Raw genomic sequence first — 17,879 nt, 5'->3', positions numbered from 1 at the left:
AATTAATCATCGCCCATTGCCAGGAACGCCGAGACAGCGAGTTTTTTTTAGCCACTTCCGCATCCCGCGGCGACGCAGACGATACCGACGACGCCGACTGCGCCGACTGTACGTTCTGCCTCTTTCCACCTCTTCCGACGGAACTTCCATCTCAATTTCTCGAGGGCCTCTGATGAGCTGAAGCGAACCTTTCTCCTCACTCTATTTCTGCCATCGTTCTTGGCTACCTCACCATACTTCACCTCTACACCTACCTAACGCAAAGCATTGCGCGCAGCCAAGAGAAGAAAAAGACCAAGACCGGGAAAAAATACACACCACCCCACCTAGGTTGCTTGGACTAGATTGCCCCTCATTCCAATTCGGAGCTCGCACGGTGTAATACGTTCACTTAATTGAGGTCGAGGAGCTGTTCTGCGACGTCTGGTGCGCCTGTTTGTCTGTGCCTCATCCCATCTCCGACCGGCAAAACCACCATCGCAGAGAAAGGGTGGCAGCATATCACATCAAGCGCACTGGGTACCTGAACCACACACCACCAAACCGACGACGCCTCCCACACCACCCCCAAAAGGATATCCTCTTAAACAAGGAAAGCGTGTGGACTGAGCAAACACCAAAAACTTCACAACCATGTCGATCAGAATAGCGCTCGACAATGCGCCAGAGTTCTACACCAACCTAGATAACGTCAAGGGCCGCGTCGTGCTCCACCTGAGCCGGCCAGAGCAGATTGGTGGCATCGTCGTCAAGCTCGAGGGCGAGTCCAAGACGGCCCTCGGCCTGCCGCAGGAGAGCTACCACGAACGTAATACCCGGCCCGGAGGCGGGCCCGGGAGCATCGCGAGCGAGAACCACAAAATCCTCTACCGGGTCGCACAGGTTTTCCCGACGTACGAGGAGGAGCTCGGCGCCGGCGGCTCGAGTTTCTCCCAGAGCTACGTCATCCAGGGAGGCCAGCACGAGTTCCCCTTCAACTTCAAGCTGCCCATCAACAATGCCTGCAGCGATCCCGTCACCATGTCCAAGATTGGTGGCATCGGCGGCATGGGAGGCTTCGGCGCCGGCATCGGACCCTTTGGCCTCGGCGGCGCCCGGGTCATGGACGGGAGCAAGCAGCTCTTCCTCCAGCACGTCACCAAAACCTTGCCGCCGTCCTTCACCGGGTTCCCCCGGCAGGCCGAGGTGCGGTACTACCTCAAGGTCACCATCCAGCGCCCGGGCTTCTTGAAGGAGAACTGGCGGTACCAGATCGGCTTCAAGTTCATGCCCATCGAGCCGCCCCGGCCACCAAAGACCTCGCAGGAAGCCTTTGCCCGTCGCCCATTCACCTTCAAGCCGCGGCCCCGGGGCTTGCAAACGAAAAAGTCAACCATCTTTGGCGGCAGGGACAACGGCGCCGGGGACGGCAACGCGGTACCCCCGTCCATCGAGCTCTCCGCTCGTCTGCCATATCCACCAATCTTGACATGCAACCAGCCCTTACCGTTACGGCTCATCGCCAAGAAGCTCGTCCCGTCGCACGAGCAGGTATACCTCACCTCCATCCAGATCGAGCTCGTCGGCAAGACAAACGTACGATGCCACGACCTCTTCAACACAGAAGTCAGCAAATGGGTCGTCGTCACACAATCCGGTCTCAGCGTCCCCCTCCTAACAGACCCAACCTCAGAAGACCTGAACCTCGAGAACGTCATCCCAGACGAACTGTGGCGCACCATCCCCTTACCCAACACCGTCGCGCCCTCCTTTGTGGCGTGCAACCTCCAGCGCTTCTACGAGCTCGACATCCAGCTGGGCTTGTGCTGGGGTAAACCGCCCACGCGGGGCGGGTTCCTCAACGCGACAAAGGAAACCCCCGCGGCGCAGACGATATACCTCCCGCTGCACTTCTCCAAGATCCAAATCTACTCGGGCATCGCGCCGCCGCCGCAGCTCCTCGAGGCGCTCGCGGCGCAGGCGAATCGGCCCGGCGCCGCGACGATGAGCATGCCGCCTAGGCTACCACCGCGCACGGCGCAGTCTGCCCCCGTGACGGCGACGCAAGGGAGACCTCACGCGCAGAATCAGCAGCAGCAGAGACCACCACAGCAGCAGCAGCAGCACCCCGCGATGGCGGCGCCGCAGTATGATCCGCTGTACCCCCCGCAGATGGGCACACCTGGCGCGGCCAACTTTGACGAGGCGCCGCCTAGTTATGATGAGGCTATGGCTGCGGAGGCGCCTGCGCCGGGACCGGAATCGAGGCCTGCGTATAGTGGCGTTACGAACGAGAATGCGCCGAGTCAGATTCCGGAGAAGGGGAATTAAGAGAGAGAGATGATGGAATGAGGGTACGATGAGTTTGGGGAAGTTCTTTTTGTAACATTGGGACTTGGACTCTTAGAGTCTCGAGGAGATTCTTGATGGGAGGGATGGGATACTTTGGTGGCATTAATGAGTAACGTTGGATTTCGTTTGGGGGGGGGGGGGTGTTTGAGAGGGCTGGTGGGAGCTCGACAGATGGGCATCGTGGCATCGGGGAGATGAGGGTTGGGGCGGGTGATGAAGCGTTGTTGTTTATTATACCATGATCAATATTGAAGGGATGTTGCACTTTGAAAGTAACATGATGTCTTCCAATGATGCTGTTTCCGTGGGGGGCTGTTGAGGATATGACGAGATGAATCTTTCGTGTACTTATTACTCGTGATCTTTTCGGCTCCAGATAAAGCAGAGCTGGAAGGCTACCGTGACTTGGAACCATTCGGGAGGACAGTTTATCTCATTTGAGCATCTAGCTATGCTTGACGGCCTCCAGATATTTGTAATTACCACCTTCAAGGCCAGAGCCGCCTCTAAAAAGTTCCATAGACCTAGAGATGTGTTTTGACTGACAGAACCTTTTGACCACTGCAAGCGCATACACAGGGGCGCAGAATCAAATTTCACGTGCTTCAGATGTGCACCCCGGGGGCTTAGCATGGTAGATGTGACATTTCTTCTGCCCCTGTCAATAATGGACAGGCGTTGAATCTCTGGGTTGGAATTTGCTACACTATATATAGCCGCCACTCGTGAGCTTGTCCCATTCTTCCACAGCGCGAGGGTAGGTATTCAGCGTCCGCAACGTGCTCTGTTCCGGACGTCAGGCATGACCTAAGTGCGGTCAAGGTGTAGACTGGTATGTCGCGTCTTGGGATAGGTTCAGGTAAAGCTGCACAAGATAGGTAGGTACTTCATTAGGTTCAACTCTACAAGCTACAGAGCTCCATGTCCTACCTTACGTCCCCTTCTTCGTATTCAGCATTGAATACTCCGAACAGGACTGAAGATTAGGCAAGAATGCCAGACTTGAGTTTGCCCGCCTTATTGATCGTGTACGCGAGAGGTTGGGAAGAGAATTCTACGTACCCTTGGGCGACGGTCGACTGCGCGGAAGACGTCTCCTCCCGTCCCCGGATCCCATCTTATCGACGAGAAAGTGTTGTTGCTCCAACAATTACAGGCACATCTTGACTTTCGAATTTATACGTAGCGGTCCGCGTCAAGGGATGGGCTCCTTCCGCTGGTAGATTGGCATTGACACAACTAGTAGTCAGTGTCAGGACTTGGCCGTAACATCAAGGCAATGAGCCTCTGGAGACCAGCTCAAAGTCCTGGCTGTGGGACCTCTAGTAAGCACTGGCCTTGAGGGAGTCGGTTGTCTACAGTTACTGCCGAGGTGTCTTCGTTGACGAACCTCCGTGGTACTGCCTGAACTTCGGGAAACTTGATATTTGCGATGCACACAATCTATACGAAGCATCGGAACTGGGGCGCTGGTCATGCATGTGCTTTCGTGATATGCGTCCTCGGCTTCTCTTCCTCTTATAGCTATTCAATCTATAAATTACAACACGTCTCAATACTTACACGTCTTCATCTAGTCCATAACGCCATTGCTCGCTATTTCTATCCTTTGCCCCCTTCGTACTCTTACACAACTCATAGTAGAGATTACAGTCGTAGCCAGCATAATTGTCGTACCCCTCAAAGTGAGTCCATCTTACACCTCATACAGCAACAGCCGCCTCATAACCCCTCCTTGGCCAACATATCCGCAATATCAAGATAAAAAGCAACAGCATTGAACGTCCTCGTCTGCCCCATCCACACCTTCCTCAACGTCCACTTGAGCCGATTCGACCAATTAATCAAATCCAAATGGCTCACATCCAGCAACGTACCCTGATACTTCCCCCACCGACTACTCGCAACACTCACCAGCCCATCATTCGCGCCTTCGGCATCCTCAATAACCCAATGACTCTGCCGAAACGGACTCAGCAGCGGCGGCCGATCCGTACACGCACCATAACTAAAATACCGCACCTCATCACTATCCGGCGTCGCAGGGTTAAACTTCTCCTCCATGTACCGCTGCGTAAGCTGCTCAAAAGCCTGCGTCCCCAACCCAGCGCGCTCCATAAGCCCATACAAATTCGCGAGCTTGATGGGGCCCTGTCCATCAAGCAAGTAATCCGCAAACGCGCTCCCGCGATGCGGCGTCGCGACGGTGACGAGGCTAAGCACTTTGACGTCGCGCGGCTTGAGGTGGGAAATCATGTAGCGCGCATCGAGCCCGCCCATGGAATGCGCCACGATGTTGACGGCGCGGCCGCCGGCTTTGGCGGCGATGTCGGCGGCCAGCTTGGCTGCGCGGTCCTCGATGGACGCCGAGGGCGGGACGGAGGTGGTGATGATGTTGGACGGGCCGGAGAGGGTGCTTAGCGAGTCGGAGATGCCGCGCCAGTAGTGGATTGGCGGGACGTAGGCGCCGAGGCGCAGTTCGGAGAAGCCCATCAGGCCGTGGGCGAGGACGATGGGGTTCTTTGGCGTGTCTGTTGTGCGTGTAAGTGTGGGTGGATCATTGTGGCTGGACCGAGGCGGGGAGGCGAGAGAGGGGAGGAGGGGAGAAAAGCAGGAGGACTCGAAAAGAGGTGTTGGGAGGGCAATATCCTAGAAAGAGCAAACAAGTGAAAGGGGAAAGGATCGGATCGGTTGAACGAGGGGGGGTAAAATGGTACCATAGTGTTCTCTGACGACGGCATACTCGTCCGATATCTGTTTGCCCAGGTCTCTGAACCTCGGGTCACCGTCGTGCTTCGGCCGCAAGGGCGAGGCGGAGAAGGGACGGCTGTCACGGGCTGCAAGAGGGCGAAGCAAGCGATGAGACGCGGTTGGCGCAAAAATCAGCCGGGAGGAGGGCGCGCGAGGGCGGCACCTCGTGAGGCATGCGCTGTTCATGGCATGGAAGGAAGAGCGCGGGCCGCCACGCGCGGGGTGGTGGGGGGGAAGGGGAGGGGGAGGGGGAGAAGGAGGAGGAGGAGAGAGAGAGAGAGAGAGAGAGAAGCTGGAAAGTCTGGAGGTCTCAAGTTCTATCAAGTCTGTAGTCACTTGATGAGCAGTGGATGTACTCTCTGTTCAGGTTGTAACCTGTTGGCCCCCCCTCTGTTCTGTACCGGATTGTTTGCTTTGCTTGTTTTTCTCGAGGATGTGAGTGGCCTGGTCTAGTCCCGGTTCATCGACTTTTTGTTTTCTTTACAAGGTTTGTAATGGAGTGTGGAACGAAGATGCTTGCTCTGCAATGTCTGCATGTGTGTCAGTGTGTGTGTGTGCTGCGGAAAGGAAGGAAGAAACGCGCATTTCTGAGCAATGAGAGGTGTTTGCCAAGCATGTTTAAGCGCCCGGCTCTTTGACGTCATGCAGGACCGCGGCCGCGAACGGTTTAGCGCGACAGCCGGGGGGTCTCTCGGCCGAGGGGTCCACCGTGCGCTGGTGCGAGTGGGGTCCTTTTGGGGCCTGGCTTTGCGGGCACGGCGGGCTTGCGGCTTACATACCCTGGGCTGCGGCCGCTAGTGATTAGTGGACGGATGTCACCCGCACAATCCACCGCTTGATCAGAGCTTCTTTTTTCCACTTCCTTCCCACAGTCCGTCAGTCAGGGTAGCGATACAGGCTATGGCCTGTGCGATCTGCGCCCTTGTCGACCAGGGGTTGGGATGGTCCATGGATGTTATAACTTGTTGGTGCTGGTGTTGGTCTTTTTTGCTTAGCTTCGCAGACACGCAGGCCAGCACTGCACACTACCAGATGCTGCCCTGAAGTTTGCCAATCTTGTTCCGCCTTCGGGTGCCAGTCCCGGTCCTTGGTCTTGTTCTTGATCAGAGTTCAGACTTTCCCGTCCCTAGGCTCCCCGTCACCCCACCCAACTGCCAAAACCAACGCCCGCCGGCTGTTGGTTCATCTCGTTGCTGTCGTCTTCCGCCGCCATCTTCGAGGGTTGTCAAGGTGTGAGGGCGGCCGCATCATGCAAGCTGCAGTCGCCTGCTGTGCGGTGCGGGCGTGCGCACACAGTTTGTTGCACTGCACCTGCCATGCCAGGCCATGGCAGGAGACGAATCTCGGGTACGTCGGCCATGATCCATCGGCTCCTGGCGATTCTGCCTGCCCTCTCATTTTCCTCCCTGATCATCCTCTCTTCTCTCACTGCACCTCCATCATCGATGCTACTGTTGGTCGGCCTCAGAATCAACACGCACGAGACAGGAAACCCGTAAGTCAGGCTCCGATTCCGAAACCTGTCTGGCCCCCTCGAGTGTGTTTGCCCTTTCGCGAATGATATCCCATCGTTGACTGTTTCCCCCGCTTCTGGGGCCACGTCTTGATTTCCTGCCCCCAATCCCCAACGTGTCCACGGGCTTAAAGTGCAATGCGGCGTAGCAGCTCAAAGTTGAAAGGACTGGCTGTAAACCAATCTGTTCAACACCCTCCCGCGGCCAAGCTGTAGGGCAGATGAGAGCAACGGCTGCTTTTTTCATTGGATGGCGACCCCCTGCTCACCGGCCATCGTAGACCAACATGGCCTCACTGAATGACCGTCCAGTGTAACCTCCTCATCTGCGCCACCCGTGGGTAAACAGGCCGCAACCGCCAACCTTGCCTGCTTGATTGGTCCAGAGCTTATGCTGAAGAGGGCCCGGATCTGCAAACTTTCGACTGTTGCACCGTCGAACCGTTCCGCTGGGACGGCTTCGCCCTCTCACGCCCGCCATCCACACCCACACTTGTGTTTGTTTGCTTGCCTGCCTCGCTGGCTTGTTGGGAGGCGTCAGCGCCTTCTTCTTCCTTCACGGCAGTTGGCCCTCTCGAAAAAAGCCACTCAGCACTGCTTACTGTTGTTCATCAGTCAAGTTGCGATTCGTCTTAAAGGTACCGTCATCGTTGTGTTGTCAGTCACCGACTAGAGGTATCCGCGAAGTCGCCCGGTTGAAGATCGACTGAAGAAAGTTCTTGTTGGTACAACGTCTCTTCTGTAGTGGATGTATCCATAACGGATGAAACCGCGGAAGCTGATGGTGTGCCCGTTTGGATCGACCCCGGCCTGGTCCTGCGTGTACCTACCTCCATCCCCGTCGGGCCGCTCGTCTTTATTGTCCACGGCCTCTGCTGTCCGCAATCATCCATATCCCAACCGTCGCGATTATGCAGACCGGTTTGCTGGAATGCTTGACCCATTACACACCTGGCTCCTGCCGCGTGTATGTATATATCTCCAATGCCCGGCGCGCTTCTTCCTTTCCCGCTCCTTCTCTCGGCATGTCTAGCCACCCGATGGTCAAGCGACGCAACGTTCACCGTCGCCTGTCAAGTGGAACGTGAGCACAATGACAGGCGACTGCGGAGACTCGTGCCCCTACCCGGGGGGCTTTACCTCCTACTCGCCTTCGGTAATTGGTAGTGCCATCTTTCTGGTAGCCTTTGCGCTGCTCGTGCCTCTAGCCTTGTACCAAGGCTTTCGTTTCAAGACGCCCCTATTCGCGTCAACTCTGGCTACCGGTCTTCTTCTCGAGGTCTTGGGCTTCGCTGGAAGATTGAGGCTTCGAAACGATACCGCCAGCGGTACCTCATTCTCCCTGTGGCTCATCGGCGCCATCTTGGGCCCTACTCTCATCGCAGCGGCCATATTCCAGATCCTTCCCCATGTCATCGCCCTTTACGGTCTCGGAATTGGCTTAACCCGGCCAAGAGTCGCTGTCTTGTTCCTCATCTTCGCTCTTGCTCTCGTCATTGCGCTGGAAATTGCCGGGGTTGTCTCAGCTGTCTTTGGACTCGGTGGTGTTCAGGTATGGGCTTTATGATTCCTCTTCTCCAGGGTTTTCCATCTCTAATAAGCTACCACAGACGCCTTCGATTCTTCTTGCGGGATTAGGCGTCCAGATATTGGCGTTGCTGCTCTTCGTCGGACTGTTCCTCTGGTTTACCCAGAAGCTTCCTGATCCAAAGCACATCGCCGTGTATCAAGCACCGCGGTTCAAGAACTTTGTCAAGAGTAAGTAGACCCATTGCTGCATAAACGACATAGTCTGACAGTATCTTCCCAGTGATACCAGCAGTGGCGGTCGTCTTGGTGGGGCACACCATCTATCGCCTCGTTGAGTTCTGGGACGGACTCAATAGCCCTCTTCAGCGGTCGGAAGCCGCGTCTCTGGTCATCGGCGGTGCTTTGCCATTTCTAGTCGCCGCAGTCTTATGCGTATATCATCCTGGCGCATCCTTTGGCCGGGCATGGGGTCTGACTTCGCCGCGATATCGATCGTTATCTCTGAAGTCGCGCCGCGGTGCTCCATCGCCTCTGCAGTCGCCTACTGCACCTTGGGATGACCACAAAGGGCCCCGTCAGCCGGGTTTCACTGCCACACGGTTCCCAGACAAAAAGATGTCGCCCGTCGGAGTTGGTCCAGTTCCCTTGAGAGAGTCAACGATGGCAAGCAAGGTTGCCGGTAGCCCCGGCAATAGATCGGTCACCTACCCAAGCCCGATTGCTTCGACACACAAGTTGAGTCCCATCGGCTCACAACACAAAATGAGCCCAACCTTCCAGGGCACTCAACAGCAGCCGACAAATCCCAATCGCTACAGTAACACCAAGCCTAATGCAAAGCCAATGGTAAATAGTGAAGAGTTGTGGTAGCGTGAATTTGGTAAAGAGTGTCTTGGGCCTGGTGTTGTTGATTCGTGCAATGGTATAGCCTCTTTCATGCGGTAGCGCGGCGTTTGACATTTTTGGTGGCGGTGAATGCTGTGGATTTTTGTCTTTTCGTTACCAGGATACCATTCTCCTGTATATACCTTGGGCGGCTAGAGTTGATCTTGATATTTATATTTACCCATAGCCTCTGCATTTCGAGATGAAGATTGCTTGAGGTTACAAAGTAAAAGCACCCGTAGCTTTCCTCCAAAAGAAATATGCCAAGCCGAAAGCTGCGCCTCCGAGGTGTCCGGCATGTCCCACTCCTGTGTCTCGCTCGGTGCTCAGGCAGTAGGCGTCCACGGCAAACATTCCTAGGACAACGACGCGCAAGGGCAGAACCTGGTTTGTTCCGGAAAGGCGGACCTTCATCGTGGGAAACATCAACGCCAGGGCTGTGCCGAGACCAGTCAAGGCTCCGCTTGCCCCGACAGCTGTCCTCTCGGCACTGTTCTTTGCTCCCCTTCCTCTCCGGGCATTGAAAATGTGACAAAGGCAAGCGGTGATTGCACTCCCGAGGGACAGTATGACAAATCGTAGCGGCGATATACTGAGTAGATAGAACGACTCGACATATGTTTTGTATGTTGACATGTTGACGAAGAGGTGTAAAGGCTGAGTGTGACTGAATGCTGAGGTAAAGAAGGTGAGTAGTCGGGGGTTGCTTGAGCTGAGCATGAAGTACTTGTGAAGAAATGCTGAAAGACGCCTGCGGTCTATCGGGAGCGAGGAGAAAATGGGATGGAGGGCGGCGAGCCAAGCGAGATGGATGGCAATATTGGTCACGGGAACTCCGTAGAAGAGGGTAGTCCAGACTGGTCCAATATTGCTGGGTGCGAATCTTGAAGGATATCTAAATACTGATAATGATGCCATATTGACGTTTCCTTCTTGAAAGACGAGTGGGCACTAGAAAGAAGAGGCAATAGATGGAGACGGAGACCTTGAAGTAGCGGTGTTGGGTATGAACAAGATGAGACCCAATATCTCGGAGGTGTTCTCAGAGGTTTTTGGGTTTGTGCGGGTTGAACCAGTCTTGATACCTCGATATCATGAACTTCAGTATCGATTTTCGTATAACGATGACCAACGGCAAAGAATGTGTAGATTGTACAGAGTCTAGATGGCGTGAAGTTGTCGCCTTCTGTCGAGGTAGATTGTTGGGTTTGCAGTGCTCCGTTTTGGAAAGGAGCCGAAGTCATCGTGCTGTCTGCACGGACCATACGGGTTGAAGAAGGAATGGTCTGTGCCCAAGGTGCGTGTGTACGTACCTTAGCTCCTGACAGTGCTGATCTTGAGCCGAGCACTGTAACTTCTTCCTCAAGCATCCAATTGTTCAGTGTTCTTATCAGCGACTTCTCGAATTTTTCATTCACACGTTTCCTTCTACATAGATCAGACACATTACCTTCTGCCACTAGACTCTGCCTTCCTTTCTGCTGCTCGTGGGCTCTCCCCGATTTTCCCTGGTGTCGAGTTATCTGTCTGCTTGCCAACTTGACCAGCGCCTTCCCCTTTCTCGAGATCCACCATCTCGACATCTTCAGACAGGCCACCTACAGCCTCAACTTGACCGGCGTCATTTTCCAGCGGCTGGCTTCCGGCGCTCTCGCTGCGTACATATCCAGTACTCCGTGACCATCTGTTCAAAACACTTTTCCTATTGGAAGTCGCCGTGGACGTCATCGTGTTTCTCTTGCTTGCGGCGCCTGTACTGTCCAACTGGCTGCGCATTCCGAGCATCAAAGTAACATGCCGGAGGAGAGGCTGCAGTGCTGGGAAACACCCGACCCAGAGACCAACATGAAGCTCAGCGTCGGTCCACGCAGCTACTGTAAGCATCTTGTATGTGCTATTTCGTGTTAGTTTGCTGAAGATGCTACGCGTTCGCGACAAGGAGTACTTACGTGTTGACACTGAAATCGGCTGTGACGATGATGGAAAAGCGAACGATTCCAGTGGCGACGGCAAAGATACCCAGAGAAAACACGAGCAAAATTTGTATAGCCTTGACGCCCATTTTGACGTAATTCGTTACGACACACAGCGGAAGGACGACCAGCATACAATCAACAAATATGCAAATAATGGCATGGGCCAGCATCATCGATCGATCCTCTCGTTTGTCCCTGCATTGCCGCCATGTGCTGGAATAATTGAAGACATCGCTAGGGCACCAAGTCAGCCAACCATCGCTACATCTCAGGAGAGGATCACCTTACGGTATCTGCGAGCATTCCGTCAAGACGAAAAAGAATCCCGACAAACTGATTATGATCACAATGGCATTGAGGGCATAAATGCTCCAGGTATACATCTCTGGCAACGAACATCAGCAATTTGTCTTGTTGGAGAATGGAATCATCATACTGTTCTTGCTCAAGCGCGGAAGAAACGCCAATATTGATAAGCGTACTGCGCCAGAAGCGAGGAAGTAGACCAACTCCATAATGGAAAGCCTCTATTCGCAGTATGTCAGCTCTGTGGAAGAACTTCAAGAGACGCGTCAACGGACCTTTAAAAATTGAAGCAGCGTCGGTCGGGGAACATCCTCAATCTGGGCCCCGGTGCCATAGTTGGTCGTGTCCATCTCGAGGGCCGAGATTGTGACACACAAGGCCTGGTTCCCAGTGTTAGTCCACAATTTACACGAGGGAACGGCTTGACCTACCCAAGCTACTATTGCAAGGAAGTCATCCCAGCCCAGAGCCTTTGCTACAATCTTCCGCGTGAACAGACGGAGAGAGGCTAATAATGTCGAAACAAGAATCAGAGCTAGGTTCAGGTTGAATATATGGTGTCCACCCGAGTTAGGGTGGTACCGCAAGGATTGTCCGACTTCAACCATTTTAACTCGTCAACACAATGTCGTTGGATTTGAGTGCTTCGAAAGCTTCGAGATTCTTGCCTTTCATGGAAGAGACCAAGATCATGTGCCGATTATCCGAGGCGGCCGATGGTTATAATGGAGTCATGGACCACAGTTGCCAGCGTTGAGCCTGTGCCTGACACGTGGGCTACGGAAACATCTACGGACGAGAAGGCACTCGACGCCCAAGACATACACCAAACCTCGTTGCGAACAACTTGTGCACTTTCTCACGCCTTTAGTCCCCATACAGTCAGAAACTGGAGTCTGCCGAGCATGAGAGGCCTCTGGAGGCGAGGTCCAGGCTGAGGTAGAGATGTGTCGATGAGCCACAACACCCGCCGGAATCGCCAATCGCCGCTGAAGCTAGCGTTCAAGCTCAACACCGGTCTCAGAAGCTACGTCTTCGGCCGGAAAGACGCGGGGTGGCTAGGTAGGCGTTCCAAGTGGTTCACGACGCGCTGAATGATCTGTGAACAGGGGCTTGGGCTGAATTTGAGAGTTGGCAATCATGATACATTAGTTTGGGGAGTTTTCCTGCTCTTCAATGATAGAATTGTAAGTATGGACTGTCGTTCTATCATCAGAAGAGCTTCCAGTTCTGTTGTCGTCACCGCGCAGATCACATCGCGCAATATCGAGACGTCTCTGTTTTCACATTCCGTTCCCGGATGCTTTCTTTCTTGCTTCTGTCCTTCAATGACCTTCGATTTTCTTTCTCGTCGAGAAGAGAAGTCTCAGAACACCTGTCAAACGGTCGTGTTTCTTCGGCAATGAGTGTGTATGATGCTTCTCGAAAGCTTGGCCTAGATCTCGAGCTTGACTTGACGAAAGCGTCCAGGTCCAAACCTTAATGATGGCCTCAAAGATTTAAAGCATCGCCACTCGGTTGTAGACGAACAATACCCATCGCGGAAAGAGCTTTGAGTTTTGCAGCGCGTTCAACGTCCGATGCCCAAAGATCGGGCTGTGCTTACTCATGCCCAAAACGACACATGCATTCCTCGCCATTGCCGCGATCCAGGCCCTCCCTTCAAAGACATTTACATCTGATTCAATTCAGCATCCCACCGAACAAGCCCGGCGCCCATCGCATCAATAAATTTGGCAGAAAACAGTAGTTCTTTCATCAATGCCCCTCGGGACACATGAGCAAGCAGGGGAGCCTGTCAGCGATCCAGACGAGTTCGGTACTCAGATGCCAGGCAATTTACTCCGTACATCCCTCATTGTTCTTGCAATTCGATCTTCCTTTCGGTTGGTCTTGGCATACGACGCCCTTGACGAACGCGGCAATCGCTGATCCATACCAACAAATCGAGGGGCAGTCTTGGCCTAATTCCACATCCTGCGTCACTTGTTCCGCCGGCTCGCGGAGAGAGGGGGGCCAAGGGCCTTTGGGAATTTCAAATCGAATGATTTACTTCATCACCTAAATCCGAAAAGTCGTTCAGAGAGGCTGGGCACCTGCCGCGAATTTGTAAGGTAAGAGTTGAACCAAACACTCTTCATCATTATTCACTTTTAGCTTACCCCAAGTCAAAGGTCCTGCTTCAACCTCATCCCTTGCAACACCCTCAGCTCTGCCAACTTAGCTCTCAACACTGCACAAAGATATTTCTTCCTCTTTCTGTGGAGTAAAGTCAACGAATGCTTCAAATCAGAAGCTCGGAATTCGGGCGTTGCCAAAATAAGCACCGACCAGATTAAGGTCCAAGAAGAAGAAGAAGAATAAGCAAAGGGAGAAGAACGCATGCCGGCACCGTCCGTGGCGCACATTAAACTAGCATATCGCCGTTTTCATCAGGACACCAAACAAAAAAAAATCATCAGCCTCCAAGCCGAACAATACCAGAGAGCAAAGTTTTCTTCCTAATGAGTACCTCGTCTCAATCCGACATCCTCGCCCCTGCTGTCGCCGACCCCGCCGCCCAAACCGTCAACACCCTTCTCCTCCGCACCTACGCCCTGCTGCAAACACCTCTGTCCATCCTAAAGCTTCACCAGGCCCTCAACGCCGCAGACCAGGCCATCGCGATAGCGGCGCACCTGCACCGCTTCGACCTCGAGCCTCGCGCTTATTTGTACCGTGGCCATGTCCTCAGCGCCTGGGGCCGCTGGCGCGAGGCTCATGCCGCGTACGTCCGGGCTGCCAGCGTGAGGGGGGTCGGGTTCGCGGGGACTGATATACGGGGCTTGACGAGGGATTGTATCACGATGATTGAGTTTGAGGACGCGAGGAGTCGGGATGTGAAACGCGCTCTCGAGATTGACGGCAAAGTAAAGGATGGGTTGAAGATGGTGCGATTTAGGGACGAGGAGATGGTCCTCGAGGCTTTTTACGATTATGATGACGATGATACTTATGACGAGAACGACGACGACGAAACGCAATCTGAAGCGAGCCACTGTGGGCTCTATCTTATTTTGAATGGCAGCGGGGAAGTTGTCGGTAGCCGGGAGAGTCTGCCTGATCTGAGGAGTGTACGTGGTAGATCTGTCAGCAGATCGCCGACGCTATGAGTGAAAGGGGCGGGATAACGGTCGCAATTATGAGCATAATTCCAAGAATTTCATGATAGCTGAATGTTGCTGCTAAGCGCTGCCATGTGAGATACTTACATGATCCACCGAAAAGCTCAAACAATTAGTTGAATGCCTGATGCCCCCTTACCTAGTTGCCTTTGTGAATAAGAACCATTGAGTTCTTTGATGGTATTGTAAACGTCGCGGCAGGTTCAATCTCCAAACAAGCATAGACACCAAAGCCTTTGTGTTCTACGTCTCCCTTGTATCGTCCTCTTAATACCTTACTTCAAGCAACCAGATGCTCCCCCCATGGAGTTACTAGAAGATACGAGAGGTTTCAACGTCATCCAGGGTTGGGTCAAAGATGAATAATAAAAAAGGAGAGCCCCTATATCCAAGAAAGTCCTAGAGGGTTTGATACTCATATTTCGTTCGACCTGGCTTCTTCTTGTGTTCTTAAGTGTGAGCTTACTAAACTGTCTACTTTCTCATCTCAATTTAATAGCATTTTCAGGCGGCATGTCGGACAAAGAGAAGCCAACATCAACGGTGCCCGGTGATGCATGCAGGAGTGGAAATGATGCCATGACACCCTCCTTTTCCTCCACCACCACTGCACCAGTTGAAGATAGCTCTGCTGACGCTGGATCGAAAGGGTCACAAGTGACAGCAGGGACTTCCTCGGCCCCCAAAGAAGTCTCGCAAGAGTCGAACTCGGAGAAGAAGGCGACCTCGTCGCCAGCCCGCGGCCAGAACCCCTCTTCCCAAGAGAAGCAGCAGTCATCAGACGAGCGAGAAGCCGAGCCCGGAGGAACGGGGTCTTTCAGCCAGACAAATACCAAACCAACACTGGGCTCAAGCGCCCTCAGTTCCCTCCAATCAGCGCTCGACGACGACATTGCATCAGCTATCAAACCGAAAGCTCCTGAGATCTCGACGGATGGGACTCGTCAGACGCGCAACATATCGCTAGCTCCAATCGTTCCCGATACAGAAATTGTCAGCCCCCTCGAGCTCACGTCTTCCGCCCCTCGTACACATTTCCAGCCGTCGACGCCAACACCAGCAGCCTCGCGACTCCCCCGGGGAGATTCCGAATCGGTAGTTGAAGGCTCTGTAGAAAAGGGGTCTGCTCCTAGTCGAAAGGTCAGCGATGGAACAAACGCTACTGCCGATAATCCTACTCGCTCTCAACCGAATCCCAGTCCTGAGGCTGAGCCTGTGCTCCAGCCAGTCTCTAATCCTCCCTTGTACTCTCTATCGACCGAGGAAGCGTTGGACTCGCAATCGATGAGTGCCGTACTTGGGAAAGCAACCAGAGTCTCTCTTCAACGCCCTCTTCCGATAAAGATTGGCCCGAGTCACGAAGACGCCAGACACGGCAGAGACAATGGCGAAGGTGAAGATGACCGCCCTCTCCTACCGTCCGAAGTCTTGCAGAGAACGGAACCCCCTTCACCTGCATCCGTGAGGCCTCTGACGCCGAGGGGGCAAGTGGCGGCGCGTGAGAGAGAGAAGAGAGAAAGAGAGCGCAACGACACCCAAGAAGTGACGAACGAGCGACCGCCGTATCCTGAGGATTCCATGGAAATCCCAGCCCCGAGACGTTGCCGACCCGAGTCTTCCCAAACAGCCACGTCTCCTGGAAAGAGCCGCGCCCGAGACCGAGACGTTTCCCCTGCATCACCGCTCATCCATACTCCTGCGCCAACTCGACCCGGTGAAATCCCAGGTTTCATGAGATCCAGCGAGCCGGTCTCGCCCTCCACTCCCCTCCACAACCAACGACGGCACGGCTCCCGGTCATCGTCAACAGACACCGTAGTCCAGCCCCCACCACCAGTCCATAACCCCCAACGCCGTCGCACGCATCAGCAGCTCCCCGCGGGTCTAGGCGCATACAACGCCGAACCAGAACGCTCCGGCGTGGGGTTCACCCTCCGCCGGATCAAAGTCCCGCCCCCGGGCGCCTCAAACCGCACGCACATCTTCGTCCGCCCGCAGGCCCTCCCCGGCGGCGACGAGGAGCGCAGAATGATCATACAAGTCTGGAACGACACGTTCGCGACGATGCCCCCCGAGTTCCAGTCGATGCTCTCGAGCCGCATCCGGTACCCGGGCTACACGCGCGACGTGGCGGCCCGGCTCCGCAAGGACGAATTCGAAAAGGCGACGGGGGAGAGCATGTCCTCGGACGACTACTACGCACTCTTCGACCTCGAGACGTCCAACGACGGCATGATTTCTGCGCTGCTCGAGTGGATGCAGGGCCGGACGTGGGTGAAGGTGCCGTTTGTGAACCGGATCATTCACCAGCTTTGCCGGCTGATGTATACCTCTGCGCAGGAGGAGGCTCGGCTGCGGCTTACATACCGACTGGATATGGACGCCGTGATGGAGAAGCTCGACGAGGTGAAGGTCAAGTGCGCGGCCGAGAGGATGCAGAGGGCCTGGGAGCGGATGGACGAGTCTGTGAGGCGGCAGCACACGTTTATCGAGCAGACTCTCACGCGGAACGACAATCACTGGGGTCATATCCCGGGCGTGGTGGTGATGACGGGATGCTCTAGAGATGCCAGTCAATGGGATGCGTTCTTCGAGACGGCACGCGCGCTCGCGCTCGACCAACGAGAGATTGAGGAGACCATTGAGAACAGGATCAACGATAGTGGGGAGATTCTGCACGAAGATCTCGAGCGGCTGAAGGGCATCCTCATGGACGTGGCGAAGAACAACAGGGAAGTGAATGAGTACGTGGGCGCCAGACATCGGGGGAACCAGGTGCAGCCCATGTTCCAGATCGACAACAAGGACCTGGTAGAATGTCTCCGTGTCTACAGCGACCAAGTCAAGCTTGATAACAACGAGCGTAGGTCTGCCGTCCTTGCCTTTTCCAAGATCGCGACGCAGCGGTTGGAGGTGCGCCAGAGGTATGCTAGCAGCTTGGACTATATTACTGCGCCAGACCCTCCCGGATCTACTACGCTCGCAGCCGGTTTCCATCCCCAGCCCCAGCCGCCGCCTGAGATACTCGACAATCATCCGCTGCGTTCAGCTCCTACCGAAATTGGGTTTGTCGTTCCCGCGGTGGACGTCCCATCAGAGGCGACAGTATCCGAAGTCACCGCAACGCAAGAAACCCCGCCTCCCCGAGATAGGGTCAGATTCGTCTTGAGCCCTAGAGGTAGCCGGTTCGTAGAATTCATGGACACGACGGTGCCTCCTGGGCCAAGCCCCGTCTTTAAAGATCCATTTACCAAGACCTGGAAAAGGCTCGATTTGACAAGGCCAGAATGCCTGCGGTGTTCCACGCTGGAGCGGGAGATCAGCTCCAGACTCATGGAAATCAAGGATTACTGCCGCATACTAGCGCGCAGGTTGGACGAAAAACTGAAGCTCGAGACCGCGCTCGAAGCCGTGAGCTATCGC

At 54.6% G+C, this 17,879-nt stretch overlaps 6 protein-coding genes across 6 annotated transcripts; 3 read left to right on the top strand and 3 right to left on the bottom strand.

The window, feature by feature from the left end:
* Nucleotides 1–633: 633 nt before the first annotated feature.
* BDP81DRAFT_457501 (arrestin) lies at nt 634–2,310 on the top strand (the record flags this gene model as incomplete). Its single annotated transcript, XM_060593289.1, has 1 exon — nt 634–2,310. The coding sequence occupies one exon, from the start codon at nt 634–636 to the stop codon at nt 2,308–2,310; it is 1,677 nt and encodes a 558-aa protein (XP_060450788.1).
* A 1,475-nt stretch (nt 2,311–3,785) lies between these two features.
* Nucleotides 3,786–5,267, bottom strand: BDP81DRAFT_416400 (Alpha/Beta hydrolase protein). Its single transcript, XM_060589528.1, has 2 exons — nt 5,049–5,267; nt 3,786–4,862 (listed from the first exon to the last, which is right to left on the bottom strand). The coding sequence occupies exon 2, from the start codon at nt 4,822–4,824 to the stop codon at nt 4,054–4,056; it is 771 nt and encodes a 256-aa protein (XP_060450787.1). The 5' UTR covers nt 4,825–4,862; nt 5,049–5,267; the 3' UTR covers nt 3,786–4,053.
* Nucleotides 5,268–7,688: 2,421 nt separating this feature from the next.
* On the top strand, nt 7,689–8,995 carry BDP81DRAFT_389784 (RTA1 like protein-domain-containing protein; the record flags this gene model as incomplete). The annotated part of the gene is made up of 3 exons (XM_060587314.1): nt 7,689–8,147; nt 8,206–8,353; nt 8,406–8,995. The coding sequence occupies 3 exons, from the start codon at nt 7,689–7,691 to the stop codon at nt 8,993–8,995; spliced, it is 1,197 nt and encodes a 398-aa protein (XP_060450786.1).
* A 92-nt stretch (nt 8,996–9,087) lies between these two features.
* Nucleotides 9,088–10,175, bottom strand: BDP81DRAFT_87902 (rhomboid family protein). Its single transcript, XM_060596433.1, has one exon. It carries the CDS (start codon nt 9,926–9,928, stop codon nt 9,230–9,232), a length of 699 nt encoding a protein of 232 aa, XP_060450785.1. The 5' UTR covers nt 9,929–10,175; the 3' UTR covers nt 9,088–9,229.
* A 247-nt stretch (nt 10,176–10,422) lies between these two features.
* BDP81DRAFT_87891 (uncharacterized protein) lies at nt 10,423–12,160 on the bottom strand. The gene is made up of 6 exons (XM_060596432.1): nt 11,724–12,160; nt 11,568–11,672; nt 11,423–11,513; nt 11,275–11,371; nt 10,960–11,220; nt 10,423–10,904 (listed from the first exon to the last, which is right to left on the bottom strand). The coding sequence occupies exons 1-6, from the start codon at nt 11,898–11,900 to the stop codon at nt 10,457–10,459; spliced, it is 1,179 nt and encodes a 392-aa protein (XP_060450784.1). The 5' UTR covers nt 11,901–12,160; the 3' UTR covers nt 10,423–10,456.
* A 1,636-nt stretch (nt 12,161–13,796) lies between these two features.
* On the top strand, nt 13,797–14,444 carry BDP81DRAFT_389782 (uncharacterized protein; the record flags this gene model as incomplete). Its single annotated transcript, XM_060587313.1, has 1 exon — nt 13,797–14,444. One exon carries the CDS (start codon nt 13,797–13,799, stop codon nt 14,442–14,444), a length of 648 nt encoding a protein of 215 aa, XP_060450783.1.
* Between the last annotated feature and the right edge of the window lie 3,435 nt (nt 14,445–17,879).

This window comes from Colletotrichum phormii (assembly GCF_030913505.1).
Source record: "Colletotrichum phormii strain CBS 102054 chromosome Unknown BDP81scaffold_2, whole genome shotgun sequence".
NCBI classification, from domain to species: Eukaryota; Fungi; Ascomycota; class Sordariomycetes; order Glomerellales; family Glomerellaceae; genus Colletotrichum; species Colletotrichum phormii.
Note: the sequence above shows the minus strand (reverse complement) of the source record. Positions and strands in the feature narration are given on the sequence as shown.

Bases quoted from the DNA above. Each gene is read 5' to 3' on its own strand.
- BDP81DRAFT_416400 (XM_060589528.1), bottom strand. From the start codon at position 4,824: ATGGGCTTCTCCGAACTGCGCCTCGGCGCCTACGTCCCGCCAATCCAC.
- BDP81DRAFT_87902 (XM_060596433.1), bottom strand. From the start codon at position 9,928: ATGGCATCATTATCAGTATTTAGATATCCTTCAAGATTCGCACCCAGC.
- BDP81DRAFT_87891 (XM_060596432.1), bottom strand. From the start codon at position 11,900: ATGGTTGAAGTCGGACAATCCTTGCGGTACCACCCTAACTCGGGTGGA. The intron at 11,372-11,422 runs GTATGATGATTC...GTTCGTTGCCAG, and splicing joins TCCGCGCTTGAGCAAGAACA to AGATGTATACCTGGAGCATT. The intron at 10,905-10,959 runs GTAAGTACTCCT...AACACGAAATAG, and splicing joins GCCGATTTCAGTGTCAACAC to CACATACAAGATGCTTACAG.